At 37.3% G+C, this 24,307-nt stretch overlaps 4 protein-coding genes across 8 annotated transcripts; 1 reads left to right on the top strand and 3 right to left on the bottom strand.

Annotated features, from left to right (window-relative positions):
* Window positions 1-5,069: 5,069 nt before the first annotated feature.
* On the bottom strand, window positions 5,070-9,221 carry LOC122307437 (putative disease resistance protein At1g50180). Its single transcript, XM_043120331.1, has 3 exons — window positions 8,068-9,221; window positions 5,820-7,560; window positions 5,070-5,344 (listed from the first exon to the last, which is right to left on the bottom strand). The coding sequence occupies exons 1-2, from the start codon at window positions 9,098-9,100 to the stop codon at window positions 5,834-5,836; spliced, it is 2,760 nt and encodes a 919-aa protein (XP_042976265.1). The 5' UTR covers window positions 9,101-9,221; the 3' UTR covers window positions 5,070-5,344; window positions 5,820-5,833.
* Window positions 9,222-13,918: 4,697 nt separating this feature from the next.
* LOC122307049 (receptor-like protein kinase FERONIA) lies at window positions 13,919-18,072 on the top strand. Of its 3 annotated transcripts, none has more exons than XM_043119658.1 (2): window positions 13,919-15,270; window positions 17,840-18,072. In XM_043119658.1, the coding sequence occupies exon 1, from the start codon at window positions 14,033-14,035 to the stop codon at window positions 15,221-15,223; it is 1,191 nt and encodes a 396-aa protein (XP_042975592.1). In that variant the 5' UTR covers window positions 13,919-14,032; the 3' UTR covers window positions 15,224-15,270; window positions 17,840-18,072. The 3 variants fall into 3 exon arrangements, with proteins under 3 accessions (XP_042975592.1, XP_042975593.1, XP_042975594.1); XM_043119659.1 differs by having other exon boundaries at window positions 13,919-15,269; window positions 17,789-18,072; XM_043119660.1 differs by lacking the exon at window positions 17,840-18,072 and adding an exon at window positions 15,650-15,736 and having other exon boundaries at window positions 13,919-15,269.
* LOC122307486 lies at window positions 15,597-16,034 on the bottom strand. Its single transcript, XM_043120393.1, has one exon. It carries the CDS (start codon window positions 16,032-16,034, stop codon window positions 15,597-15,599), a length of 438 nt encoding a protein of 145 aa, XP_042976327.1.
* A 362-nt stretch (window positions 18,073-18,434) lies between the features above and the next one.
* On the bottom strand, window positions 18,435-23,515 carry LOC122307048 (receptor-like protein kinase FERONIA). Of its 3 annotated transcripts, XM_043119657.1 has the most exons (3): window positions 20,727-23,515; window positions 20,173-20,357; window positions 18,435-18,721 (listed from the first exon to the last, which is right to left on the bottom strand). In XM_043119657.1, exon 1 carries the CDS (start codon window positions 23,477-23,479, stop codon window positions 20,774-20,776), a length of 2,706 nt encoding a protein of 901 aa, XP_042975591.1. In that variant the 5' UTR covers window positions 23,480-23,515; the 3' UTR covers window positions 18,435-18,721; window positions 20,173-20,357; window positions 20,727-20,773. The 3 variants fall into 3 exon arrangements, with proteins under 3 accessions (XP_042975591.1, XP_042975590.1, XP_042975589.1); XM_043119656.1 differs by having other exon boundaries at window positions 20,177-23,515; XM_043119655.1 differs by having other exon boundaries at window positions 20,173-23,515.
* Window positions 23,516-24,307: the final 792 nt, after the last annotated feature.

Here is a 24,307-nt window from a genome sequence, read left to right on the forward strand (position 1 = left end):
ACACCAATGGTTATTATATTCCCAACATTAGTCGCGGTCGCGTTATATTCTATTATTTCCACCAATGTTATTTTAAACTATGTTTGAATTAATCTGTTTTGCATTTGTAATTCCTTAATATTATTAGTGATTATATTAATTGTAATCAAGTTTGTTGTCGTATCTGTGGGAGTATAATATGGGGATTATTCGAGGTAATTTATCAAGATGTCTGAATTTGTCTTATCCAATTTACTTGCACAAAAATATCAATTTATACAATAATAAAAAAAAAAAAAACACAAAAAGATCTAATTTTACTTTTTACACATATATCATTGTCCGAAACTAAATAAATATCAAATACATAAATATAAAATCAATCAGGTCCTTGGGCATGACTACATCTCATGATGATTTCCCTCTGGAGTTGCTCGAAATATAGCCGATGCATTTTTGGCATGACACTCACATCCATCATCATAATGCGCTGATCTGATTCCTTCTTCGCAAGCTCCACTTTCTCAGCCTCCAACCTCAGCCTTTCATCCTCTTGACGGATTTTACTTTGCTCTTTTGCAGCTTCAATTTTAATCTTCTCTGCCTCCAACCTCAATATTTCATCTTCAAGACGTAATTTTTTCTCCTCTTTCTCCTTGTCATACTCCATCTTCTCGGCCTTCAGGCGATAAAACTCTTTCTCCTGAGCGCGTGACTCCTCTAACATAGTATACTTCAGCTTTCTGAGTTGGTAATTTTCCTCTGCTTGCCTACCTTGGGCCTTTCGTTTTCCTTTTTCAGCTTTCCTTCCCATTGGCCGGTCCAATTCGATAACCTCATTCTCTATCACATTCTCTGTCTCGAGATCAAAAACTGAATCCTCCGTAGCCGCGGAACATCGAGTCGGGGTCGGGGTCGGGGATGGGGACATCGTCCTCCTTCGCTTTGGATCCTCCTTTGTGGCGCGCCAAATCCACTTAGGTTGGTCCTTTAACAGGTGCCAACAATGCTCGAACTGAAAGGTGCATTTTTCTAACGATTGGTACATAATCTTCGCCTTGTCAAACTAACATGTAAACAAATAAAATTCATGTTAAACCAACTTTAACAAAAAATACTGTGAACGTAAAATACTAAGAGTAACAAAATTCTACCTTATCTTGGTCGGTCATGCCACTTTGATTCAACCCTTCAATTTGAGCTAGTTTCGCACAAAATTTATTTGTGGCCTTTTGAATAATTGACCACCGATGTATTAGAGACTTTATTGTCCGCTCATTTGTGGTTTTCTTATATTGCTGAAAGTAATCAAAGATTTTTTCCCAAAGTTGGGAGTGTTTTTTATCCGTTCCTTGGACGGCATCAAGGCTACAATTTAGCCATGCAGAGACAACTAACTTGTCTTCTTCAGGGGTGAAGTTCGCACCCCTGACTGATTTCCTAACGCCGATAGGCTCATTAGGGGGTAGGGGTGGAGAGTCACCAAGAGTCATAGGAGAGGATCCACTTTGCCCACCGGAAGTGGGGTCGAGTTGAGGATCTTGACTAAGGAGGTTGGTGAAGTACATATGTCCATGGTCTTGTGAATCCATCTCTAAAAAAATGTTTAAATGTTAGAACCAACAAGTTTGGGGTCGGGGTCGGGGTCGGGGTCATTGGCTCAGAAACCGATTGGTGACATAATGGAAATTTGGCCACCCACTCATGGCTGCAACGTCCTGTTGCCACTACTTGATGGCCGTCTGGGTTACCTAGTCATTGAGGGAATGAAACAAATTTTCGGAATGCGTGCCAAGTCCAAAACATCATCACAGCCGAGTTCGATTAGTTTCCACAAGCCAATTGTATTACAACATAACAAGAAAACAACAACCAAACAACATGCAAATCATAAGAATTCAAGAAATAAGAGCATCCCCATCCGGTCTAAATAATATGTGGATATATATTTATAAATGTGGCTCAGAATGGTGTAAATATTGACAGCATGCAGAACAAAATTGCCAAACATCAAATGGCTGCAAAACCCCACCCAAACCCCGATTGCCTTTTGTGGAAAGTACCACAAACTGCAATATGTCCATCTGGGTGGGGATTACCCCGCCATATTGATGGGACCCCATTAACACTTGTGAAACAACAACAACTAAACACCATCATCATTGCCTAATAATACTCCCCCTTCCCCCACAGATCCGAGACACTGCAATGGACCCAATATGATGTTAATCACAGCCTAATTAACACTTGCATGAACTTTTGTGAAAAAATAACAATTTTAATAATGTATAATATGATATAACAGTTAGCTCTTAGGTATATTTGATATTAAGCAAGGACCCCACGATAAAAAATTTCCTACATATTCATTAGATTGTTTATAAAAAGAGAATATATGCTAGATGCTAGTGGACCCCACAATAAAATATGGTTTTCATTTTCACAAAGAGAATTTGAATCCGAATATAGTATGTTGATATTAATCCATGAATATCACTGCATGTGCATCCAGCATATCACATGCTTAAACTAACTACAAGAGTAAACCATGCATCCAATTAAATAGTCCAAGTTATGACATAATAGAGGAAACGAAGATTGCATGAAAGGGGGGACAAATAACTCAGATTCTAATAGTTTAGCACAATAAATATTCTATCAACTTTAGTACAATTAAAGTTGCAGTCTATTTTGAAGGAGAAATGTGACAATTCGGACAAGAGAGAGTTTAACATTAAAATGGCAAAATAGACTACAATGGGTCTGCACAGACCAACCCATAAAAATGGCATTCAAAACCAACAGCTTTCAAACCAACAATCAACAACCAAGTCTCATTTCAACCATCCATTACAACTAAGTTCAAAATGATAAAGCTCCATATTTGTCACAACTACAATGGGTCTGCACAGACCAACCCATTAAAATGGCATTCAAAACCAACAGCTTTAACACCAACAATCAACAACCAAGTCTCATTTCAACAATCCATTACAACTAAGTTCAAAATGATAAAGCTCCATATTGTCACAACTACAATGGGTCTGCACAGACCAACCCATTACAAGTATATATAGAATAGTACAATCAACCAAAACTTACAACTGAGTAGTCATGAAAGAAAAGAGATGGCAATGTGTAAGTACATATGTGCAAGAATAAGGTTTAGATATCCAGCCCCCAATAGATAGATACTAAATTAACAATTTCACCCTACTTGGTACACCTAAATGAGATATCAAATACTAAAAAAGGAGCTAATATTGCACGGCATCAAGTCATATTATTGGTCACAGAAAATCTCAGTGCAGTTCCACCACAAAACTCAGTACAATGCCAATACAAGTTGAAGATTTATCAACTTGCCAAACCCAGAGCTGAAATATACAACTACAGAAATCTGTTTTGCCAAAAAATTCATACGTATTGCAGTGTTTTTGAGTAGAAAATTCCTAGCTATTGCAGAAAAAATTTCAGCCCCAAAGTCCAACAACCATTTCGGTCCTTCAACAGATCCTCATCCCCATATGTAATCTCATAGCAATGGTAATCAAAACTTACAAATTCAGAGCAACCATAACCGAAACAACAAAATCAGAGCAACCCAAATCGAAGCAACAATTTCAGAGTAACCAAAATCCAAACTCAATCGGGGACATCAACGATTTTGAGCAAGAATAGCTAGGGTTTTCAGACTGTAATACATGGCTGCATTAATCTATATTTTTCGCAATAATCAATCTCCAAATACATGCAACCATGGAAGGAACCGAGTGAATTTCTAAGAAATGATAATGCAGAAGCTCGGTGGCCAACCATGGAGGATCCCGATTGAAACAAAGCCCAACAATTTTCAGATGCCGAAACTCAAGGTATGCAAGAGAGAATGTGAGAATCCGGCCATGGAGGAAACCGAAAGGGAAGAAAATCACTTACAATCGATCGAAGATTGCTTGGATGGCGAGGGAGGAGGTGAAATCGCAACAGCACCCAACTGTCCAGAGCAAGAACCGCGGGACAAGAGAGAGAAAATCAAATTTGGGGATGTACAGTCGATGCACAAATATGGGGATTTACTGTACAAACCGGAAACCCAAACCCCATTTTAGGGAATGGGATGGAGGAGCCAAATTGGAGAAAACCCTATAATTTTCCCCAAATTATAGGGAAAGTATCGGTATGGGGATGCTGCTGGGGATGCTCTAAGGAGATGACGATTTAGCGGAGACCGTGCAGATAAGGTGGTGCAGCAAGAAGAAGAAGAAAACAAGGTAGAGAGGTGTAAAAGGAGGTAGGAGGAGGGAATTCCACTTCAAGGCAGAGAGAATCAAGTGAGAAGATCAGGCAACAGAAATGAGTTTTTCCTCTATGTTTTGTGTGGGTAGGGGGAGAACGCCAATTGAGAGTTATCATAACAAGGGGTCAATACTTGCAAAGTTTGACGCAAAGGGTTTTAAAAAATGGACCCTTCTATAGCCACCGTTGGGAGCTCCCGTTGGGCTTAGAATTTTTTTTTTTTTTCACATCATTTTTTAATACTTTTAAACATTTAAAAAAATTCATAATAATATTAAATAAAATTTTCTTAATCATTAAGAAAAAGAAAGAAAATAAAAATAAAAAAACACTGGGAGCAGTAGCTCCCCATCTAGCATTTTCCTTAAAAAATTATGACCACAGCAGACTTCACGCGTTAATATCTAGACCCTGCACCGAAGTAATTTGCACTTCATAATTGAGACATGGAAGCCAAGCAACTTGTCCTGCATCTTCGGAGGCAAGGGACCCTTGGCCTTTGTTGTGTGGTGTAGGCCATCATTTGGATATTTATCTTCATCCAAGAATACAAGTTCGCATTTGTGAATGTTAAGTCCGAGCATGTTTTTTCAACAAGGTGAAACTATTTTCACTGGCCTTCAAGCAGGGGTGGGCATTGCCTCTCAAAGTCGACCTCAAAAAGTTTGGCTACCTAAAATCAAAGTTCAGGTTTGGGCTCCATATCTTTTCAATGTTTTTTAATATAGATTTTCTTTAAATTTTCAACTTCATTCGAAAAATATTTTAAATCCAAAAAATTAAAAATTATTGCATGCTTTAAAATTTGTTTAATATATAATAGATATATACTGATTCTCCTAATCCAAAAGACCCACACTGATTACAAGTCTGCGTCAAGCAATAACACAACAATCTATCATATACTAAATTAGGCAATGAAGGACTACAAATTTAGTATCCAGTCAAGAGAATCCAAAACAAGTGCTCCATGCCCAGCAATCCTTTGCCACTGAAAACTTCAATGTTATAGGGCCAGACCATTCTTTCGCCTCCACGATCATTTAAGAGACTGCTCCAACTAAGGTGCCTGCACATGAAGAACTCTTTTCATAGGTGATTTGTTGGGAGCGAACACATTAGTATTAGCTTCCCTGAGAGTCACAAGTACCTCTGGGTGATTTGAGTTGGGATGGATGAAACAAAGATATCTATATATATGTATGTATGTATATATGCATTAACTTTATTTTACTCTCTTCTATCTTCTCATATAGATGGTATCTTTGTTCTCTGGATCAATGATTTATTACCGGTTTCATCGTGATTTCAAGGGAAAAAGTTCCGTGTCTATTTGGAATTGTGTTGTTTTTCCTTGGATTGCTTTTTGTTTTTTTCCCTTTTATGCTTCCCAGTTTGGAATTTATAACTCCAAATCCAATTTGGAAGTGAATTTGTTGAAGTTGATAGCAAGAAAAAAAAAATTTTGATGCAGTGAAAAAGAAGCAGGGATTAAGGAATTAGAGTTATTATAGAAGGCGGCAACAAAAAAAGACCATACAAACCTGATATTCCGATTTCAGTTCAGGAAAATAATGGATGGCACATGCTGGACTTTGAAGAAATCCTCTCCTTCAAGTCTAAGCTTGAATGTCCTTGGCATCCAACGTATCTCCAGTTCCTGAAGGGTAGAGACAGACCTTAATCCATCTGGAACCATCTTCAACTTGATGCAGTTTGAAATCTTCAAATAGCGAAGACTGGGCATGGCACCTGGCTCAACTGTCCACTCCTCCAAATTGAGCAAACCACGTAGGAGTAAAGATTCCAGTTTAGGAAAACCATTTTCCAAGCAAACCATCTGCTTCCCTACAAAAACTTCCCATCCACTTAAGACCCTCAAGTTAGGCAGCTTCCCTAGTGTTGGCATTACGTCTTCCACTAGGCTGGATCCCCACAAAGTTAACTTGGCGAGGTTCTGAGGAAATTCGTGACAATCTGGTAGCTTCTCTATCCGTCCTTCCAAGTGCAGCTTCCAAAGACGAGGACATCCTTGCACTACTTGTTGTATATCTATTACCTTATGAGGGAATGAAAGCAATCCAGCCTTCATGGACAAGGACTGAAGGTTACGTAATTTTTTGTTGGGGTGATTGATGATTGGCCCGAACTCATGGAAGTGTCTCGAGTCATTCAGCACCAATTTTCTAAGATTGGTCAAACTAAGAAGATCTCTTAGGTCACATTTGTTTGCGGGAAGGTTTACTAGTGTCTGCAAGTTTCTCAAATTTGTCAGTTGCAGTTTATCATCAGTTGAATTGTCACACCACTTGGGAAGATAAAGATGTCTCAATTGTTCCATCTTCCATATAGCATCCGGTAATTCTACAGTTGATTCCCAGCCCAGATCGTCGATGGTTTCTAGATTCAAGGTCTCTAAGCATACTAAATTGCCTATGGAAGAAGGCAACTTCCTCATACCAGTTTTCTTTAAGCTCAAGTACCTCAAATGAACCAATCTTCCTATTTCCTCAGGTAACACTACATCCAGTAACTGTATTCCTTCTACATCCAAAACTCTAAGTAATTTGAAGTACTCAAACATGGATTCTATTTGCTGGTTATTTTTATTAAAGTATAAAACAGACCTGATGGGATTCTTTTTGTAGTTTTCTGGGAGAAAACTTCCAGAAAAGATGGCAAGTCTTCGAATCCTGCCAGTTGAACTCACCCTCCGTACGCTGTGTGAAGAAATGGGATCTGTCTCATGTCCACTAACAATATGGAGAAAATTTTCCTGCTTTGCTTTTGACAAACATAGGTCGCGCATAAGATCATGGAGGCGGCAAGATTTAATCCTTCCACTCGCTCCAATTACACCCACTTCAACAATGCATCTATTTATCAAGTCAATTAAGTACAGTTCTGCAATATCTTCCAGCATTTCATCTCCCTCTCCTTCAAACTCTGGTGAAACAAAGGCTTCCGCCACCCATAGCCGAACCAATTTCTTTGTGGGTATATCAAAGTCCTCTGGGAAATGGCTCAAATAGAGAAAACAGAGCTTTAATTGGGAAGGCAAATCATTGTAACTTAAAGCCAACACGTCGTGAATTGTTGTTTTTTGTCTTTGGCCACTGCCTCTCCCTAAGTATGATTTGATATTTTTGTGCACAATCTCCCACTCGTTCAAAGTTTCTTTAGTTGCCAAAAGTCCCCCAAGCACAATGATTCCCAATGGTAAGCCACCACACCTTGCCACCATATCTCTTCCTAACCTCTCCTTGTCTCTGCAAATGCTGAAGTCTGCATGACACGACGACAAGAACAATGAGTCCAGCAATAAATTCATTGAGTTTCCATTAGACTACTAATTTCTTAACGGGTAGAAGCACAAGAGCATTTAAAAGATGTTTAGGGTTATTCTACCCTCCAACCAAGCGTGCAATCTCGCTTGATGAGGTCCTACACTTATAGAGAGAGCTTATCAAGGGCCAGCTACCATTTAAAGTTTTGTTCAGCTGTAAACAACACTTAATAGAATAACCCCGTAGCACCAACTGCCATAGCTTTCCTTTTCCGCACTTTGATGGTCTCTGTATCATCAAGTCGACCATTTTTGGTATTATTTTGACTATTTTAGTATCCCCTGTGATTATACTTGTAAGAGAATGTTTATGAGATAGTCTTATTAATTAGATTTTTGTTTATGTAAGTTTGTTTTATTACATGCTTGGATGAAGATTAAGAATTTTGCCAAAAAACCGAAAATGTGTGTTTTCTACATAAATATATGGTTGGATGAGTACAAACCTGTATCTTTTCTGGGAAATGCCTTTTTCTGAAACAACTTCCAACTCTGTTCTCCATTTAAACACTCTGGGTTATGTAAACCTCCGGGATCAATATGCAATGCTAGTTCTCTATTGCGAGTTGTTACTAACATTTTGCTGCCCACTTTTCCAGATGGGAAGCCAGGACGCAGTGAATCCCAATCGTCGGTGTTCCAAATATCGTCGAGGATCACCAAACATCTCTTCTCCTGCAGAACTTCATAAAGCTTCTTTGCTACCTCTTCATCTTTCATTTGTGAGATCTGATCCCTCTCGTCTTTGGATGGAGAGGTAAGTTTGATTAAAGTTCCTTCCCAAACATCTCTGAATTTGCATTGTTGAGAGATATAAGCCCAAGCGAAACCTTCAAAATGACGCCGAATAGTTCTGTGATGATAAACTTCCTTGGCAAGAGTGGTCTTGCCTAGTCCACCCATCCCCCAGATGGAGACAACTTGACAGCTCTTTTCTTCGTTTACCAGCTGTTCAACTACTTGGACTATGTTTTCATCTAACCCCACGATGTACTCTTCAACAACATGGGAATAAGACCATCTCAACTGTCTTTGCCTCTCGAAATCTGAACTCGAGCCTTCATTTCTTACAGCACTCGTTACTCCGTAGGTTTGTAGGCTTCTAGTGAGGTCGGAGATTGTAGCTTTAATGGCCTTGATCTTGGAGCCCAGTTTGTGAAGTTTTCTGCCTTTGTCGAAAGAAGGAACGAACCTTTTGAGTGAATTTTCCGATCTCTTGTTGGAGTACGATATTTCAAGGGCAAAAGTTTCTATGGCGTCCTCAGCATCGTAAGCAGCGTCCCGAATCTCAGAAACCCAATTTCGGACCCTCTCGTCTTCGTTCTGTCTATTATCGGCGTCTTTCAAGAAGCATTGCATCCGCGTTAATTCGGTTTGCAACTGCCTTAGTTCATCGCCCACACCTTGTAAAAACGCGGCTTCTTCAATTAGAAGGTTGCCGAGCTTTTCTACAACGAAGGACACCACAGAGGCTGCCATGGTATGCGCGGCCAAGCTCTAGAAACTAATGGGAGTTTAGAACTTGTTTGTGGCCTGCACAAATGTTATCCGTGTTTGCCTTCTCTTTGCTCAAGCAATCATCATTACATTGTTGGCCCATCTGTTTTATTTATGACTTTATGACCTCTCAGGGGGTCTGATTTGTATTTTTCTTATGAATAATATAAGTAATCTTTGCTTAAAAAAAAAAAATTCTTCTCTCTCTTAGAAAAAAAAAATCATTTATATTCTCTATTATTGCTAACCTTTAATGGTTTACCTCTCGTGGGCCCCGACGTGGTCACCCTCTGCGGCGTGTATTTTCAGATGCCTCTAGTTTTAAAACGCGCCAATTACTTTAATAGGTGTTGTATGACTTTTAGGTTGTGATTTCCCTTTAGAAAATCACAGGATTATTACTATTTTATTACTTATTTATTATTTATTATATATTTAATTTTTTAAATTTTTTATTTTACTTAATGGTTAAGGAGGTAACTATTAATAAAATTCTATATTTTTTTAGTTTTTTTTAATGGTTAAAGATATTAAAAAAATACTTAATACCTTATAAATAATAAATGGGTAGTGATAGGATAGTAAGCCTATCATTACCTTTGGCTTTTAGGTTGTTGAACCAACCACTCATCTGACATCTCAATTTATTTTAATTTAGTTATAGCTGAAATTTGTTTTTTTTAATTATTTCTAAAAAATTAAATTTATTTTAATGTATTTTATATTTTTTAATTAAAAAATTAAATTTATCTTAAAAAATTACTACAGACATAAAAAAAATTATATAAAATAAATTCATAAACTGATATTACTTTATATGATCCATTAGATTTACTTTAAAATAAAAATAATTTTATAATATAATTATATTAATTTATAGATTTATTTTTATGTAATTCTCTTATTGTTAAGATATTTTCCTTTTTAACAAGTTTGACAGGCTGACAGCCATGTTCATTGACTTTTTCTTCATCCTTATTTATCATACCTTCAAAAATTCATTTGAATGGCACGAGGTTATGTTTACATTCCATTAACTTTTTAGGTTGAAATATATTAAATAAATTATTTATAAAAGTTATTATTTTTTTAACTTTCAGTAAAATAAATAAATTCATGTCAACTTATTTTATATATTTTAACTTAAAAAATTAAATCATCTTAATATAAAAAAGTTAAATCTATTTTAATAAATTTTTAAAATATCATTATTCATAACCTCAACTCAACTCATATGAAAATGTAGCCTTTTAAGTCGTTGACAGTGATATTGGTAGACTTCTTCTTCATCATTCTTTAGTTTTTTATTTTACTTAATGGTTAAGGAGGTGACTATTAATAAAATTTTATATTTTTTTAGTTTTTTCTTAATGGCTAAAGATGTTAAAAAAATACTTAATATCTTATAAGTAGTAAATGGGTAGTGATAGGGTAGTAAGCCTATCATTACCTTTGGCTTTTAGGTTGTTGAACCAACCACTCATCTCAATTTATTTTAATTTAGTTATCGCTGAAATTTGTTTTTTTTTAATTATTTCTAAAAAATTAAATTTATTTTAATGTATTTTATATTTTTTAATTAAAAAATTAAATTTATCTTAAAAAATTACTACAGACACAAAAAGATTATATAAAATAAATTCATAAACCGATGTTATTTTATATGATCCATTAGATTTACTTTAAAATAAAAATAATTTTATAATTTAATATATCACATTTAATTATATTAATTTATAGGTTTATTTTTATATAATTCTTTATTGTTAAGACATTTTCCTTTTTAACAAGTTTGACAGGCTGACAGCCATGTTGATTGACTTTTTCTTCATCCTTATTTATCATACCTCCAAAAATTCATTTGAATGGCACAAGGTTATGTTTACATTTCATTAATTTTTTAAGTTGAAATATATTAAATAAATTATTTATAAAATCTATTATTTTTTTAACTTTCAGTAAAATAAATAAATTCATGTCAACCTATTTTATATATTTTAACTTAAAAAATTAAATCATCTTAATATAAAAAAGTTAAATCTATCTTAATAAATTTTTAAAATATCATTATTCATAACCTCATCTCAACTCATATGAAAATGTAGCTTTTTAAGTCGTTGACAGTGATATTGGTAGACTTCTTCTTCATCATTCTTTATACCTTTCCATGAATATTTCTTCATCTCATTTCATCATTTTTGCCAAGCAAATGCCAGAGAACGATTTAATTCCCACAAATAGCCATGAATAAAATGAAGAAATTTGAACGTATAGAAAGTTGAAAGATAATGCTATAGGTACCGAGAAACCAATCGAGAAAATCGATCGAATGATTCTATCATGACTGATGACACCTTGCTTGACAAATGATCAAAAAGAAAATGATATTTACCGTTTCGGAATGCTTAAGTATTGTATAATTTTTTAAAAAAAATAAATAAATACAATATTTTCATAAAAAAAAATTTAATAATGAATCAAAATTTTTTTAAAAAATAATTACGTGTTACTTACATATTTAATGTAGCATTACTTTAAATAAATAAATAAATAAAAGGTCTAAATTGAAACTAGTCTGAACCAAATTTCTTCCTCATTTAGCAGTCTCTTTCCTCGGAAAACACTGGAAGATTCACAAAAAACACTTTCAAATTATTCACAAGAGCACACTTTCAAATTCACCCATGTCAACCAATTAAGTAAGAAAACATATAATAGAAAAATAAAAATTAAAAGGATCGAGCACAGTGTGCCAAGCCAGAAATGTAAAATAAAGAAGTGCAAAATACTAGGAAGCAACCTGGACTCTGCCGCTCGGTCTTTCGGACTCACCTCGATTTTTCGTAAAAAACCAGCCACCTCAGTCGGTCGACTTTTTCAGTTTGAATTGTCGATCGAGTATTTTTTATGGAGGGCGCTTCTAGAGACACCGCTGTGGGAACTCTTTTTTTTTTCATTATTTTTTAATATTTTAAATATTTAAAAAAATAAAAAATTTACAATAATATAAAACAATTATTTCTTAATCATCGAAGAAAAAGAAAATAAAAGCGGAGGATCCTATTTTTTTATGGACAATGATACGAAACACTACCGGCGAATCATCTCATATTATTTTATTTAATTATTATAATTTTTAAATAAAATATAATAAATAATTTAATTTTTTTTAATTTTAAAATAAAAATAATATTTTATTTAATTTTTAACTTTCCTATCATTTTCTTCGCGTAATCAAACGACTAATTATTTGTACAGTTTTTCTACGGGCAGGAGACTTGGCCCAGGGATTGCGCACACCTGCCACGTCCACTATAAGTCAAGAAATTAAAAAACACGAATGAAATGAAAAACACAAAAATTATCTCTCTCGCCTCGTCTTCTCACCTTTTTTGTCCGTTTCTATTAACTTTCTTGTTTTCCTAATTTTCTGTATCGCAATCTTCATAATTACCTTTTTAGATTCTAAACCCCCCTACTTACTTAACACTGTTTCTCATTTGTTTCTCGAGAAAATGTTTTTCTGGACCTCTTTTTTTTCTTTTGCCGCTTCTCTTTCTGATTGTGCTCTTGCATTCTGTTTTGTCCTTAACTTTGGAGGTCCAACCCCAATCTACCATTCCTCTAGCTCCTGTTGCTAGATTTTTCCAAATTTTGGAGGTAATTTCTCATACGAACCATGGACTTAAATACGAATGAAGGATCAAATACTTTTCGTTTTCTTTTGGTTTGGTTTTTCATTTATAATCGTCTATGTCACTGGCATAATTCTGAAGTTGTTCAACGACTCAATATTTTATCGCTTCGTTGTTAATACTCTTGTGCATGCTCGTATATAATTCACAACAACGTCGATTCTCTGGACTCTGACTTTGAGGACGACTTCCAAGCAGTAAATTCTTTATTTTTTTTTTACCTGTTGGAGACTTGCTAGTTGCTACATATGCAAGTTCTAGTTTATTGAAGAGCGGGAATGACGATGAGTGAGTTTATGCTTGATTTGGTTTTGGATCTATCGAGCAAGCCAAAGACTGATACTTTTGCTTTGGAGGCTAGAAATGGGAAGGACATACAGGAAATACCATGAGAGAGGCTTAATTTTACAAGAGATAAGTACCACGAGACGTGATTTACAGTGGAAGAGCTTGACAAGGTAGTTTTATGGTGTGCCATTTTTCCTCGTTGGTTTTAGCCCTCTCTTGTCATAATGAAAATAGAGGAGGAAGATGAAGGAAGGGAACGGACACGCAAAACATGTGAAACCAAAACGCACCGCATCACTTTCTACGTTGAAAAAAAAAAATCAGCTTTTCGTGCGCAAACTCTCCTGCAACCATCATTTTCCTTAGGAAAAATAGGAAAAATATAGTTGCAAGCACAATTGTGCACTAATCTATGCACCAATATGATGTGATTAGTCAAAAAGTAAATTTTATTGAAAACAATGTTAATTTAAATTTTAAGTATGAGTAAATCAATATTGGTACACAGATTAGTGCGCGACTGTGCTTGTATGTAGCAAAACTCGGAAAAATATAGTTGCAAGCACAATTATGTACTAATCTATGCACCAATGTGATATGATTAGTCAAAAAGTAAATTTTATTGAAAACAGTATTAATTTAAATTTTAAGTATGAATAAATCAGTATTGGTACACAAATTAATACGCGACTGTACTTGTATGTAGCAAAACTCTTTTCCTTATTTGTATAGTGAGTGAAGCAATTTTTATTTTATATTATTTTAAAAACTTCGCCCAAACTTTTGATTGGTTTAGTTATATCATTATAAAAGAACCTTATTTTGCCTTCATGATCTTGTGAGTTGTGTCCAAGGCCAATACAAAGAAAACAATTTTCATTGCTACTCGAAGTGGGGTGTGGGTTTTGGTCGAGCTTTTTCTGGTGTTTTGATGGCTAGTGCTCTTTCGAAACTGAGGAAGCAATTTTGTTTTTCAGGAGCTATCGAAGAGAAGTCAGGAAAGACAAGACCCTCATCCCTGCCCGGCGAACTATGCCGCCACTTTTCTCTAGATGAAATCAAAACAGCAACCCACGACTTCACTAAAGAATTGATTGTCAGTGAGGGTCCCTTTGGCATACTATATAAGGGTTTCATTGACAAGGTTAAATCCCGGCCTGTGGCGATAAGGCGCTTGAAGAAGAGTAATATTTCATGGCAAGGTGAAGAAATGTACAGGACTGAGACTCTATTGCTCTGTCAAATTCGCCATGTCCACCTCATTCCCTTCATCGGATACTGCACAGATGAGGGTGAGACGATCCTCGTCTACGACTTCATGGCCAACAAAATGCTCCGCGACCACCTCTACGACACCGACAAGGCCCCCCTTCTGTGGAAACAGAGGCTCCAGATTTGCATCGGAGCGGCGCGTGGCTTGCACTACCTACATACGGGGTTGAAGTACACAGTTATCCACAGTAACGTGAAGACGACCAATATTCTCTTGAACGAGAAATGGGTAGCCAAGCTTTCAGATTTCGGACTGTCCAAACAGGTTTTGACTAACATTAAGTCCGGCAACCTCATCGTGGACACGGAGGATACGAGGGGACCTTTGGATTTTGGATTGTCCGAACAGATTTCGAGTAACACTACGGCTAGTTACAACGACTTAGGTTGTTACACTACGACGGTATCGGGTACGTTGGGATATTTGCATCCGGAATACGGATATTTGGATCCGGAATACGCTATGAGCCGACTACTGACAGCAAAATCCGATGTATATTCCTTCGGCGTGGTGCTCTTGGAAGTATTATGTGCCCGAAAACCACTGGATTTTACACTGAAGGAGGAGCAAATTTATTTGGTCGACTGGGCCCGAGAATGCAACGAGAATGGGAGCATGGGAAAAATCATAGATCCCTATCTGAAGGGGAAGATAGCTCCAGAATGCTTCAAGCTGTGCGTGGAGGTAGCGATGACTTGCTTGCAACATCAGGGGATCCAACGGCCTACGATGGTAGATGTGATGGAAAAGCTCGAACTTGCACTGGAGCTGCAAGAGAAGGCGGATTCGGAGGGGGAGAAGATGATCAGTGCTGGGAGTGACATAATGGAAGATTTGTCCACAAATTGACAAACACACCCGAATTGATCTCGCAAAGCTTCTCCCGGGGTTTGAGGTGAAATAATATACAAAATACCCCGTTTGATTTGTCATTAATTAAGACATTAACTAATTTTAAATCTTTTAATCCTAATGCTATCAGCTTTGATAATTTTAATGGTTTCGTTAGTACATGTATTCTGTAGCTAGTTCTAACTCTCGTCCTATCCATTTGATTTTTTTTTTTTTTTAAATGTATCCTTGGAAACGACAATTCTGCTCACGTACAAAGTCTGGTTTATGTAATCACCAGTGATTAATGAAGATAGTTAACTAATCAGATTGCAATCTTCACCAGTAAATGCCTTTTTTTTTTTTTTTGGAATAAAACTATCTTCATTAATCACTGGTGATTACATAAACTCTCACTTTCTACAATTCTTTGAATACAATCAGGTATATCTTCGAACCAAGCGAAATCAATCTGTATAGATAAGCTTTCCTTTGCTAATAAATGGGCGGCTTCATTGTTAGTTCTGTGAGTATACTGTACTGTCCACTCAGTCCTTTGCTTCAGTAACATTTTCATGTCTTCGATTAAGCTACCATAGAAGGAAAGATCTTCAGTTGCCGAGTTAACTGCATTAACAACCACTTGAGCATCCCCTTCAAACAGCACCTTAACCAGGCGAAGTTCTCTGCACACATCTATAGCCTTCCACAAAGCATAAGCCTCTGCTACAATAGGTTGATCAACATTGAGCTTCTGTCCTTCCACAGCCACTAAAAACTCCCCATCTTCATCTCTAATTACAACCCCTATACCCACCTTCTTTTCCATCTTTCTTACTGCTGCATCCTAGTTTACTTTCACAAAACCCAAGCTTGGTTTTTGCCACTTTAAGGCTCTTCTGCAACTTCCCTCAGTGCTACTGTCCCTTGCTTTAACCAGCTGTTGAGCCTGCTGAAATTCCAACAAATCGTTCTTTGCTATTCTTAAGACTTGACTTGGGGTTTTGAATTTATCCTCAAAAATACTTTCATTTCTCCTCAACCATAAACCCCTCATCACTGCAACTGTCACCTCTAACTCAGCCTCATTCAGTAACTCCCTAAGTTTATCCCACAGTACCAACAAATCAGGTTCATTGGTCTTCATTTTACACAAGGAATCTGACCATACATCACAGGCTGCTGGACATTGTCAGATTACATGCATAATGGTTTCCTCCCTTCTACAGATATGACACAATGGGTTGTTGATAATTTTCCTCAAAAAGAGATTTCTTTTAGTGGCCAGGAGTTCATTAGCAGCTTTCCAAAAGAAAAGTTTGGTCTTTTCTGGTACATTCAACCTCCAATTACTGTCCCAACTTTTTTCCCTCTCTAATTGCCTTGAAAATCCACCTCGAGTAGCCTGCTTCCAATCATTCTCCAAGTGATATGCACTTTTAACAGAAAACAAACCTTTATTTGAGGGTCCCATATCATCCTGTCCTCCACCCATATTTCACTCAGTGGCATGCTACAAATATGATCTGCTTCCACTTTGTTAAAAATGCTCCTGATCAAAGGTTCATTCCACACCCCTCGACTATGCATCTAACTCACACACATAGGCTTCTCTATCTGGTACAGAAACTGGAGACTGTACCATACCAGAAGATGGTAATGCAAGCCATCTATGACCCCAAATCTTGATTTTTTCCCCATTTCACCAGTAAATGCCTGGGCCTTCATAGGTGTCTAAAATTTGTATTGATAGGTGACCTTGTCTTTGGGTGCCACTATCTATAATTGTTGTAGGAGACAGCTTGTTAGAAAAATTAGCTCGAAGATAAGTATGTAGTGCAAGGAACAAAAATATTTGGCTTTAGATAATACATGCTTAACTTCATTGGATTTTTGTAGGAGATAGCTTGTTAGAGAAATTAGCTCAAAGATAAGTATGCTGTGTTTCATTTGTGAAGTTCCATCTGCTCTCAAGTGTTGGTTTTGTAGTTCTGGCTTTGTTAAGTGGATCTTTGAATGTGAGTTTATGGGTGTGTGTGACTTGCAATGCATGGTTAGTTAAAGTGAGTATTGCACGTGGTATGTTTATAGTGGGTAAGTGGTAGAATGCGTAGTCAGGTCATGGGAGAGGAAGTAAAGATTATGGGGTGTTTGCACTTTTATGTAGCTATTTAATTAGGTGCGATGGTGGTAGGCTTTCACCTCATGAAGAGGATCTTGTTTGTGTTCATTGTATTTTTTAGATTTTCTATTCTAAATGATATACCTATAAAAAAAAAAGTTTTTATTTTATATCCCTTGGACTCGTCTAGCTCCCATCAGAGAATCTTTAAACCATAAACTTTCCAGCTGTACCTTTTTCTTGCTGTCACATTTGTCTTCTTAGCATTCTTATTTGGCAAGGTGGATTTGTATCTGTTTGACCTAGAAAAATAAATCTTAACAAGACATTAGCATGATATATGCCCCCGGTGCAGAAAAAAATATAATTTTAATTCCTTACCCTGAACCTAACTACTGCCTCCCTTTGTTTCACTTTGTTGTTTTCTCATGCTCATGTGAGCTTTTTCTGATAATATGCAGGAAGAAGTTGTGCGGAATCCTTTTTTTTTTTTTTTTTTTTTTTCTGATAAATAGAAGTTGTGCGGAATCTTTGAGCCAGATATTTGTTTTAGGAAATAATGCTGTTGAAAACGATGCCATTTGTTCTTTGAATCCTGAAGTTTGACATTATGAATGATGTGTCGGGACCTTGGGAAGAATTTTCAGGGCACATGGAAAAATGGTAAGAGCCAGATAATTAAATGTTCCCACTGTGTGCAAGGAAAAGTGAAATGTAAATTTTTCGTTTGGGTGGATATACTTCACTTGCTAGAGTAGAACACTCATACAAGAGATAATAAAGTTTGGAAGATATGAGATGATGTACTCACGCCCGAGTTGGAAGTTTAGAAAATGGAAGATAAAGTGAGAGAGAGAGAACTCTTCATAAAGGAAAATTGAAAATTATTGTGTTTGTACTAGATTGTTACATTTGTAATAGTTTTGGTTTGGTTCGGATAAATTGTATATAAATAGCACGTTGTATGGAGTAGATATTTTTTTTAATGTATCAGCTGTAATGGTACTTCTCAAGTGTTTTGGTTATGATGTACAAAAGTGGTATCTGTAGGTTCATTAAATTAACCTTTGTAATGAAAAGTAGTGTAATGAAAACAGCTTGTGCACATGGTTTTAGAGAGATTCCATTGAAATGAGAAACAATAGTTCTTGAATTGAGTTCATAATTGGCAAATATTACTGCAAATGAAACACAACAAGTAAAGAAATATTACAACAAATATTACAGGTCTCAAAAAGCCTAGTATGACTTTTTCTCTAACTAAAAAACAGCTTCCTTCCTTCTGACCCTGAGATTGTGGATTTGGGTAACTATTGATGAGCTTGAACTTGCATAAAAATAAAACCTCCAATATGCATTATGCATCATGTGCAACCTTCACCCAAGTAAAAATCCTGTGAAGTGGATATATAAGAGAAGCACCATACAAGATAAGCTACAATCTATCAATGTTAAAAGTCTTAGAACTGCATCTTACAAACAACAAGTGGAAAACATATAACCTGGACTTAATAACCTGCATCTTATACAAAAAAAAAAAAGGCATTGGAACAGGGAATCATGGTCTTCAAGTGGAAACCATATAACCTGGACTTAATAACCTGTTCTTCAATCATCCCAGGTAATCAATATACATTCTCAGTTGCAAACCACTACAAGCAAATCCCAATTTTCATACCAATAGCAGAAAAATGACTGAAAGCTAGAGGATCAAATTAAGAAGTACTCCTTCCCTTTCTCTAGCTAGAGAATATTTGATGGTTTAAAAATCGTCTTAAACCAACTAGAAAAGAATCAAACATATAATTCAGAACAAATCCAACTTCATTGAAGAAAGTCACGAGAAGAACTGATGTAATGACGGATTTTTAATGCTTGCCTGTGTAGGGACTGGTTCTAATGCATTGGGGTTATTCCATGAATTTAATAATTTATTGAAGATAAAGATGTGAGGTTGATTGGAGTTGAGGGTGCTGGGCTTGGCTTAGAAAGTGGTAGGCTCTGCAACTCTGGCTAGAGGTGATGTGGGTGTTTTTCATGGAGCCATGAGATATTTGTTGCAAGATGAGGAAGGGCAGATTTTAGAACCATACTCTATTGTGTCGGGTAGGTAAAAAAAAAAAAGCATCAGGTTTTTCATATTTGAAATTTGTACCAATCCATTAAAAAATGCATCAGGTTTCTAATATTGGAAAGATGAAAATGCTAATTGCTAGCTGTGATACATGTGAGCCTAATCCACTAATTAAATGCAAGTTGCATACTTTTTAATGCAGAAAACTCCATCAGCTAAGGTTGAAATGAAATGCAGCAAGCTCTTGAATGGGTTGAAGTTCTTGAAGTAAATAGACAATCAAATAAATCATATATAACATATTGAACTCGTGAAATGATTGACCTAATGAACATTACAGATACTGACAACAGAAAACTAAATAGTTTCAGATCAACCAAATTATTTAAAACCTAGAAAAAGAAAGACCACAAACAACCAAACTAATGGCTGCTTGGTGACAGAAAATAAACAAAACACAAGTCAAATTCAAGAACACCAGACTAAATGAAAACAACAGATTTTAAGCAAATTGTTTGAGGCAGGTCTCTACATTGCAGCTTCAGCAGTGATCATCTATCGGGCTAAATGAACATAGATCAGATCACAAACGAAGTCAAAGAAATGGGCATAAAACTTGGGCAAGCATATATGACGGAATGGACAGAAATAAAACAAAGACAAGGGTATAAATCAACCAAATCTATTTGATAAAAAAGCTAAATAAGATGCTGCATCTCCAGGAATAAAATAAATTGGGTATCGAAAGCAAAATGCATGGATGCAGCGTACCTACCAGAGACGACACAAAGGAGTTCACGTGAGTGGTGGAGCCGTGAAGGACTGCAGCCAACCTTCAGGATCTGACGCTTAGGAGGTGGGTCGCGGTGGACATTGGCCAATCTGCAGAACAGAGGAGGAAGTACGAGGGGAGACGAAAACCTTTGGTTGGCAAACTGCGGAGGAGATCAGCCAATCTGCAGCAGAGGGGAGATGAAAATGGCTGAGGAGATTCGCATCGTATTTTCAAGTGGAGACACAGACGAAAATGGCCGAGGAGATGGGCCAATCTTCTTCCCTTCGCATCTTCTCTTAATTTTTTTAAATTCATTTTTTAATAAAAAAAAAAAAAAAAGCTCCTGCCATGTCATCGTAGTGCGCCAATTGGTGCGCCAATTAAAAAACATGCTTCATCTAAAATATAATTATATAAATTCTATTAATATAAGAGTACTACCGTCATCTTGCATCTCTACTGAATTAAAATGACTTGCATGCAAGACCTTGCTCTAGTATGCATACAATATATGACTAAAATTCAATGTACTAATCTCAGAAAACAATACGTTAATTTGAGGATATCGATCTGCTTGAATCTTTGTAACTAGTGTCATTAAAGATTCGACGGCTCTTCACTACTTGTTATGGTCCCCCTGCTACTACTGCTTGACACATGCCGGCCACAACTACTAAACAAGTTATCACTGTAGTCACCCTTGGACTGAGGCAAGCAAAGTGCTTTCCCAGCATCAACCATCTCAGTTTCAGCCACACCTCTCTCTCCATCTTTGTCAATGCTCTCTTGTAACTGCAATGCGAACTCAAGGCTCCACACCACATCATTCATCGACGGACGTTCGACACCATTGTCAAGCAAACAATTCACTGCAATGTCACCAAATTTCTTCAAACACTCGGGTGCAACTTGTGCTTCCAATGCTGGATCAACAATCTGATCAAGCTTTCCATTCTTATAGCTTTGTCGGGCCCATTCTGCAAGGCCCACAGCTTGCTTCATCTTTGCAGTGCGCGATATGGGGGGCCTTGCTGACAACACTTCACACAGCACGACACCGAATGAATAGACATCGGATTTCTCCGTCAATTGTTGGCGCCTGAAATACTCTGGATCTAAATAACCAAAACTACCCTTCACGACGGTGCTTACGTGGGCCTTGGACACTCTCGTAGGCCCCATTTTGGACAATCCGAAATCAGACACCTTGGCCACCCAATCATCATCTAGCAAGATATTCGTGGTCTTCACGTCACGGTGAATGATCATGTGTTTTGCGCCCGTATGGAGGTAATTCAACCCTTGCGCCGCTCCGATGCAGATTCGGAGCCGCTGCTTCCAAGAGAGAGGTGGGTTGTTGGTGTTGTAGAGATGATCGCGGAGAGTTCCACGAGCCATATAATCATAAACTAATATCATCTCATTGCCATCGTTACAATATCCGATCAAGGAAACCAAATGCAAATGGCGGAGTTGGGAGAGCATCTCGATCTCGGTCTCAAATTCGTGAGCCCCTTGTTGAGAGCCGGGTGCCAACCGCTTGATCGCCACTTGGTGGGTCCCATCATCAATGTACCCTTTGTACACTTTTCCAAAACCCCCGACACCAATAATGAAAACATCGTCGAAGTTGTGGGTGGCAGCTCTAATCTCAGCCAACGAAAAGTAGCGACTCAGGGACGTAGGTAGAGATGATCCGTACGTCTTGGTTGACTTGGTCGTAGAGCAAGAAAATGGTGCCCACCAAGTAGTCCCAGAGGTGGAGTTCGAGTCCTTGACTCTCTTACGCCGCCAAAAAATCAATAATGCAACAAACGACGCTATAACAAAGCCGGCTACTCCGCCAGTAGCGACGACAATTATTTTCGTTTCATTATTCTTCAGCTTCGACGATGGCCTTGGAGGCGCAATCTGTGGTGGCAACGGAAGAGGGTCGGGGTTGGGTCCGGCCAGATTATTGCTATCGATGTCGCTCACTTTAAATATTTCGGCGCCATTCAATATTGCATCGTGGTAGGTAGTCCATTGCGGTTCTGCTCCTATTGCAATATAGAGGTTCACTTTCCTGTGGCTTCCTAATTTATCAACCATAAAAACAGCATAGTCCCTATACACGGGCACGCCTTTTTCACCACCACCCCATTGAATGACGTCGGCCGCGCGTTTCTCAGCCGTATAATTTGCTATGAAAATACGGAACCTTCTATCTTGGGCTTTGTTAATCTCTGGTTGAAACTCGCAAAAGTGTAGCCTTATGAAATAATAAAACCCAGAATCAACGGAGAATTCCCAGGTCAGATTGTAGCTCAGGTTGATAGCTGAGTCGGTCCCCATAGTTCGAGCAGTCCGATAGACCTCTGCCGGTGCTGTGTATTCAGGTACTTTGGTAAAGCTTAAATTGATGGTGTCGTTGAAAGGTAAAAATAATATTCCTTCATGTTCTTTCAAGTACTTGTCGTCCTGAATCCAGCTCCGGAACATTCCGGTGTCTTCCGAGGGTGAGATGGAGCGCCCTCCAACATTTAATCTGTATACCGTCTCGAGAGCAGTGCTCTTCTTGATGCTGTACTGGTTGTTCTCGCCGATTAAAGAAAATCCTTGATCCTCCGCTGGACTGTAATAGAGATTAGAAGGCATCGGCCATATTTCGATTCCGTTGATAAAAGCATAGGAGTTGGGAACGTTCGGAGATGGAGTGAAGATTATGTTAAACCTCTGATGCTCCTCAGTGTTGACACAGTATTCTCTGAATATTGTTTCGGCCGGATCCTCATCCGCATCTGCCGTAAGTGAAGCGTTGAAGTTGCTAAGAAGAGTAAAAGGGCCAGCTTTGACGGAGAAGAAAGCTTTAGAACGATCAAAACCGGAGTGCGAGGCCGGGTAGAAGTATAGTCGAATGAACTTTTGGCCGGCGGTGACGGGGAATACGTAGGTGAACGGGGAAAGAGAGACCCGGGCTGTGGTAAAGGGCAATTTGCCGATCTCAGAGGTGTTAATAGCAACAGAGGATTGGTTTGGTGATTGTTCAATGAGCAGGGAGTCTGAACTCATTTCTCCAGTCCAGGTCCGACCATCAGCAGTGGAGTTGGCAGTGGAACCACAGTTGAGAAGAATATAGTCGGTTGGAGGGTAATTATACGGAGACGGCGAGCCGCTGTCGACGGTGCTGGAGAGGTGGCTTAGGAAGAAGACAACGTAGAGAGGGGTAAAACGTGGTAGGAAGGTGGAACTCATTGTAGCATGAGAATAGGGTAGTGGGTGCAGAGCCTGGAACCTGTTATTGGGAACTGAGAAGTGGGGCATGGAAGACTTGAAAAGTCTTCAGAAGTGGTTTGCTTGATTTAAAATACTTTAAAACTAAGTTTAGATTTTTTTAAGAAAAAGGTATATATACTGGGGCAAGCAGATAATTAATTGTTGACTTTGACGTACTGATGTAATTACCAGATTGCATTGCCATCCACATTTGAACCCATATATAGACTTTGCCGTTTTATATGGTTCGATAATCAGAACTATATTCCATGCATGAAGTTTAAAAGACGTATCAATATAAATTCTATTGAAAATATCTATTTATCATATATTTTTTTTATTATTATATAACTTGTCATTAGATAATAGGTGTACAAATGAAATATAATAAATAATTTCTAATCAATCTAATGTCACATTATAAGATGATAAGAAGCATTACTCATTCTGATTAATACGTATTTTCTAGTGACTTCGAGATACAAACTATGACACACTCGAAAGTTGAAAGTTTATAAATCAAGAACATATTCAATTATTTAAACTTCTGTGGTTATTCTTGTAATGAAGAAAAATTCCGGCGCATATGCATGCACAAACTAACATGCGAAAGATGGAATAAAACAATATAGTAATGTTATATATGTAAACATTTTAGATATACATCGTACAGGCTCTTTTTTTTTAAAAAAATTATACCCCTAAAATAATTGTTTTTTTTACATCTGCTTAGAGCATCCTCATCCGGTTCCCCAAAGCACCAAATTCCCTATAATTTGAAGTTTATTTTGGAGTTTTGATCAAAATACCCCCCACATCCGAATCTCTATTTTAAGAAAAATGTTTAGGAAATAAACAGTAAGAAACTTACTATTC

The sequence above is a fragment of the Carya illinoinensis genome, chromosome 4, assembly GCF_018687715.1.
Source record: "Carya illinoinensis cultivar Pawnee chromosome 4, C.illinoinensisPawnee_v1, whole genome shotgun sequence".
Classification (NCBI taxonomy): Eukaryota; Viridiplantae; Streptophyta; class Magnoliopsida; order Fagales; family Juglandaceae; genus Carya; species Carya illinoinensis.